At 44.9% G+C, this 6,477-nt stretch overlaps 1 protein-coding gene across 1 annotated transcript in view; it reads left to right on the top strand.

Annotated features, from left to right (window-relative positions):
- Positions 1 to 6,477, top strand: part of tp53bp1 (tumor protein p53 binding protein, 1) — a gene marked incomplete at both ends in the record, with an annotated part of 265,669 nt that overhangs the window by 52,962 nt on the left and 206,230 nt on the right. The window contains 1 exon segment of the mRNA XM_037692237.1: positions 3,137 to 3,328. Within this exon segment, the coding sequence (XP_037548165.1) occupies positions 3,137 to 3,328 (192 nt within the window).

Here is a 6,477-nt window from a genome sequence, read left to right as displayed (position 1 = left end):
CATGTCCAACCGCTGTCCCTCCTCTGGACATGTCCAACCGCTGTCCCTCCTCTGGACATGTCCAACCGCTGTCCCTCCTCTGGACATGTCCAAACCACTGTCCCTCCTCTGGACATTTCCAACCACTGTCCCTCCTCTGGACATGTCCAAACCATCAGTGTGTCCTCTCTAACTTTATCTCCCAGTTGTTCAACCTGTGCTGTACCTCTGATGATCTCATTCCTAAACTTATCCATCCTTGTCACTCCTAAGCAGAACCTCAACATCTTCATTTCTGCCACTTCCAGTTCTGTCTCTTGTCTTTTTGTCCATGTCTCTGTCTTCTGTCTTTTTGTCTATGTCTCTGTCTCCACACCATACAGCATAGCTGGTCTCACCACTGTCTTGTAAACTTGTTCTTTGACCTTTGCGGACACCCTTTTGTCCCAGGAGTGATTTGTGACAAAAGGGTGTCAGCAAAGGTCAAAGAAAAAGTTTACAAGACAGTGGTGAGACCAGCAGCTTCAGAACATAAAACCATAGCAACAAACAGAACTAAACACCCGAATAAGAAAAAAGCAAAGTAGTCGTAATTTTTCGTTTGATCAAATGTTTGCTACAAAGACGAGTGTTCTCCCATGGCTGTCAACATTTCCTGGTTCTTCACCTCAACATGACAGCACTACTGATCACTCCAGATCTTTGTGCACCGCAATGTTTGACCCACCAGGGTAGCTAGCAAGTCACATGACTGAAAACTATCCAAAGTAACCAAACGTTATTTTCAGAAATATAAATCTGGACAATGATTTTGTTTTTGTTCCACTAAACCATAAAGTGGGCGGCACGGTGGATCAGTTGTAGAGTTGTTGCCTCTCAGCGAGAATGTGGCTGGTCCAAATCCTGACCCGGGACCTTTCTGGGTGGAGTTTGCATGTTCTTTTAATGCATGCGTGGGTTTTCTCCAGGTACTCCAGTTTCCTCCCACAGAACAAAAACATGCACGTTAGTCTGATTGGTAACTCTAAATTGTCTCTTGGTGTGAGTGAGAGCGTGAATGGTTGTTTGTCTCTATGTGTCCCTGTGATGGACTGGAGACCTGTCGAGGTTGTCCCCCGCCTCTCGCACAGTGATGGCTGGATATGGGCACCAGTGACCCCCGTGACTTGTAAAGGAAGAAGTGGGTAAAGATGATGGATGGACAAACCATAAAGTAATTTTATCCCAGCCTCACGGCTCAGTAAAGCGCCTCACCACGACAGCCTAACATCTGTTCTCTGATTGGATTGTTAATTTTTTGACTGACATGACACTGACCAATCAGCTGTGAGGAAGAAAAATCCAGTCATTCATACTTGTATGTTGAAACACATTTTACAAGGTTACAAAACTGATTACAAGCACAAAATAATTATGGCGGACATTTGTGCCCCCGCAGCACAGCCGTCACATCCCAGTGAGATAGTCGCTAAAATATATATATATATATAAAAAACCTATGAGACTTCTTTTCTTGGCTTTTGAAGATGCTTGGCTTCTCATTTAAGGAGCTTTCTCAGTTTGTGTGGAGTTCCAGTCTTTAACACCGAAGGCAGCAGGGCTTAATTTGTAAACTGATTGATGCCAAACAGCGGGCAGGTGGGGGTCGGTGGTGATAGTGGTGGTGGTGGTGGTGGTGGGGGGGATTGGTTTCTATGGGTTCTCACAGAAAATGTTGAATAACAGAGATGCTATTTCCTGCATTTTGGTGTATTTTAACGGGTTGTTATACATCCACATTTACCTACATTTGTTGACAATAAAATTACTATTTTGGAGAGCAACAGCAGGTTGTGTGAATGAGCAGCTCCGGTTCTGTCAGGTGTCCTACCCCCCTCCTCCCTCCCCTCACTTCACGGTTCGGAGCTGAACTCTTCTCCGCTCCTGCTCCAGTCTCATGGCACCGTTTGAACAACCTGAAGACTTCAGCTCTCTGTTGTCGAACTAAAGACAATCCATCCATTTTTTATTAAAGTAAATTGGACTGTCTTTTGACATTTTGATCTCTGTTGTTATTTTGACAAATTAGCGCCGTTGTTTTGAAACGTGACGTATAATGTGAATAACATCAAACATTTCTATCTTTGTATTTTTAATTTATTTTTTACAGTAAGCTTTTTTTATTTATTATGTCTAAAATGTTGCAGGAGTTCAGACACCTGCTGATGTGTGTGCGCTCTGTAGAGCTGTCTGGAGACACTGTCCACAGGGCATTTATTTATTCTGATGAATAAATGATCATTTCTGTTTCGGGGGTCTGAGAGGAGGAGAGACACGGGGTGTTTTTCAGTGCACAACCCCACTGAGTAGGGACAATATTTGGAGAGGGGGAGGAGAGAAGGACTTCACACAGAGCCTCCGTGCGTAAATGTGACCATCTGTCCGTCCGTCCTCACACCCCCCCGCCTAGAGGCTCCTCTCCTGCTCCTCGAAGGAGTGTGTAGCTGGTGCGCTGCGTGTAGCTGGTGCGCTGCGTGTGCTGCGGCTGGAACATCTACAGACTGGGTCCGTTGGGCTAAAGGCAACGTCTCCTCTCGTTGTATTTTTTAATAAATAATCAAAATAAAAATGTGCGATGACTTTGAACTTTTAGGGGCGGAGTTGACTGATCCAAACAAAGTTACCGGAACAGAACGGGTCAAAATGAGAGAGTTCCTGGATCTTGTTCTGGCAGGATCCGGCTCAAATTAACCACTGGAAGGCAGATGCTGTTTATTTATTTATTTATTTTATTTTTTTAACTGAACTTGAAAACATGCAACTTGCTGTCTTCCCTCCCTGCTGTGGTGCTGTCAGGGTCCATACTGGACGTGTTCAGGTCTCATGCAACTGCAAAAAAGAAAGAAAATAAAAGGTGCCTTTAAAAAAAACAACCTAAAAACTTAAGTGAAACCTCTTGGATAAGAGAATCCTCCTCATTTTTATTTTCACACTTTCCTAAACATGTACCCTTTACAAACATAAACCAGTTCATTAAACAAAACTAGAGTTTTGACACCAGTTTCAAAGAAAGATGATTGTTTGCTCAACAATACACAGGAGAAACCAAACTACGTCCAGCATGAATCACACTGAAGTCTTGAACTTCTGGTACTTATTAAATGTATTCCTGTTGTAGGTGTGGTGAAGGGCCACAAGACGGAGGGTCAGGATCTGTTCTACAGCGTGGAGATGGACGGCCAGAGGCAGTGGTACAACAGGACAGCAGTCATCTTGTCCCTGGAGCAGGGGAACAAGCTGAGGGAGCAGCACAGCCTCGGACCCTACGAGCCCACCACCCCACTGACCAAAGCCTCCGACATCAGTCTGGGTAAGAATGACTAACTCATGAGAACTATCTGAGATCTTTTATTAGGACAGAAGAAGAAGGCAGACAAATGTTCACAAACACTTAAGAGATCGATGCAGATCCAAACCTGCATTACTCTCTTAAGTCAAAATGATCCTTGATCCTTAAACCTCAGTTGTGGGCCATCACAAAATCACTTCAGGGTAGAGCTGTCATTTAACACCCGGAGCCCAGCCCTGCCTGACCCGGATTCGGACCGGGCCGGTCCATAATAATGTGCTTAATGTGCGGGTTCGGACCTGTAATAACTGTTAATTCGTCGGATCGGGTGGGGTTCGTAAAAGATGACTACAGGCTGGGCATGGGTGGGATTGAATTGTTTGGACCCAAATGCAACTCTACTACAGGGCCAGCAAATGGCCCTCGGGCCACCCTTTGGACACCCCTGATTTAGACGAAACATGACAAAGGACCGATGTTCGACATGCCTTCATGCTGTTTAAGTAGTGTTTCCCCTACCATTATACAAGCGCCCCGCCCCGTCAACGGAACCGAGCGCTCCGTCTACTGAACCCCCCCACCCATCCACCTGTCAGCTTTGATGTAACACTAAACTAGTGCCTCGCAATACAAGTGCGCTAGCTAAAAATCTAAAGGCAACCTCTTCCCTCATGCTGAACCCCCCTCCACTTGACAACTGTCGGTACAAATAATGCACGGCTCAGATGTGTCTCTGTCTCTCCCACCACCCCCCAATAAAAAAAAAAAACTGTCTGTATAAACAGCGCGCAGCACAGCTCAGACTCTACTTCCTCAGGCGGCTGAGATGAGCTGGTCTGGGAAGCTCAGTCCTCACCTCCTTCTACAGGTGTGCAGTGGAGAGCATCCTGTGCTCCAGCATCAACGTGTGGCATGGAGGCTGCACAACTGCAGAAAGAAAAGCTTTGCAGAGAGTTGTGAAGGCTGCACAGAAGATGTTGGAGTCAGTCTCCCCACCATCACAGACATCTGCACCTCTAGATGCAGGAAGAGAGTCACCTGCATCATGAAGGACCCCACTCACCCAGCACACACTTTTTGTCCCACTCCCCTCAGGAAGGAGGTTGAGAAGCATTAAGTGTAGAACCACTAGACTGAGGAACAGCTTCTACCCTGAGGCTGTTAGACTCATGAAGCTCTGACCAGAATAATCACTGTGAAAAATCACATGTTGCTGCTGATCTGTTTCATGTTGCTGCTGATCCGTTTCATGTTGCTGCTGATCCGTTTCATGTTGCTGCTGATCTGTTTCATGTTGCTGCTGATCTATTTCATGTTGCTGCTGATCTGCTTTAATGTTGCTGCTGATCTGTTTCATGTTGCTGCTGATCTGTTTCATGTTGCTGCTGATCTGTTTCATGTTGCTGTGTTCATTCGTGCTCATCTGCTCACACAGACTCATGTCCATGCTGCTGTTCGGTGTATTGTTTTTATTGTTTTTGTGCTATTAGTGCTTCGTGTATATTTAGTTGATGTTGATGACTTAGTTCATATCTTAGATCTTATCACTGTTTTTCTTTTACATTTTATTGTTGGATGTAACTGGGACCCTGTGTACATAATTTCGTTCCACCACATGTACCACGTGTGGTGCGAATGACAAAGAATCTCTGAATCTCAGGACGTGTCTCCATCCACCCCACCCTCACCCCACGACAAAAATCATGGACGAGATGAGCGCCCCGTCATGTCAAGTTATATTACAAACCGAATTCCAAAAAGTTGGGAAACTAAACACATTGTGAATAAAAACTGAATGCAATGATGTGGAGGTGCCAACATCTAATATTTTATTCAGAATAGAACACAAATCACAGATCAAAAGTTTAAACTGAGAGAATGTATCATTTTAAGGGCAAAATCTGTTGTTTCCAAATTTCATGGCGTCAACAAATCCCAAAAAGTTGGGACAAGTCCATTTTTACCACTGTGTGGCATCCCCCCTTCTTCTTACAACACTCAACAGACGTCTGGGGACAGAAGAGACCAGTTTCTCAAGTTTAGAAATAGGAATGCTCTCCCATTCATCTCTAATACAGGCCTCTAACTGTTCAATCGTCTTGGGCCTTCTTTGTTGCACCTTCCTCTTTATGATGCGCCAAATGTTCCCTATAAGTGAAAGATCTGGACTGCAGGCTGGCCATTTCAGTACCCGGATCCTTCTCCTACGTAGCCATGATGTTGTGATTGCTGCAGAATGTGGTCTGGCATTATCGTGTTGAAAAATGCAGGGTCTTCCCTGAAAGAGATGACGTCTAGATGGGAGCATTTGTTGTTCTAGAACCTGAACATAGTTCTCTGCATTAATGGTGCCTTTCCAGACATGCAAGCTGCCCATGCCACAAGCGCTCATGCAACCCCATACCATCAGTGATGCAGGCTTCTGAACGGAGCGTTGATAACAACTTGGGCTATCCTTGTCCTCTCTGGTCCAGATGACATGGCGTCCCAGTGTTCCATAAAGAACTTCAAATTGTGACTCATCTGACCACAGAACAGTCTTCCATTTTGCCACACTCCATTTTAAATGACCCCTGGCCCAGTGCAAACGTCTGAGCTTGTGGAGCTTGCTTAGAAATGGCTTCCTCTTTGCACTGTAGAGTTTCAGCTGGCAACGGCGGATGGCACGGTGGACTGTGTTCACTGACAATGCTTTCTGGAAGTATTCCTGAGCCCATTCTGTTCTTTCCTTGGCAGTGGCATTCCTGTTTGAGGTGCAGTGACGTTTAAGGGCCTGGAGATCACGAGCATCCAGTAGAGTTTTACGGCCTTGACCCTTACACACAGTGATTGTTCCAGATTCTCTGAATCTTTTGATGATATTATCAGAGATCAGAGTCAGAGTCAGAGTTTCTTTATTGTCATTCGCACCTCATGTGGTACATGTGGTGGAGCGAAATTATGTACACAGGGTCCCAGTTACATCCAACAATAAAATGTATAAGAAAAACAGTAATAACATCTAAGATATGAACTAAGAAAAACATCAACTAAATATACACTAAGCACTCATAACATAAAACATTGAACATCACCACAAACATGAACATGAGTCTGTGAGCAGATGTGCACGCATGAACACATCAACATTGAAACAGATCAGCAGCAACATGAAACAGATCAGCAGCAAC

This window comes from Nematolebias whitei, chromosome 2 (genome assembly GCF_014905685.2).
Source record: "Nematolebias whitei isolate Nwh7 chromosome 2, NemWhi1, whole genome shotgun sequence".
NCBI lineage: Eukaryota > Metazoa > Chordata > Actinopteri > Cyprinodontiformes > Rivulidae > Nematolebias > Nematolebias whitei.
The sequence above is the reverse complement of the archived record's forward strand: the minus strand, read 5'-3'. Positions and strand labels throughout refer to the sequence as shown.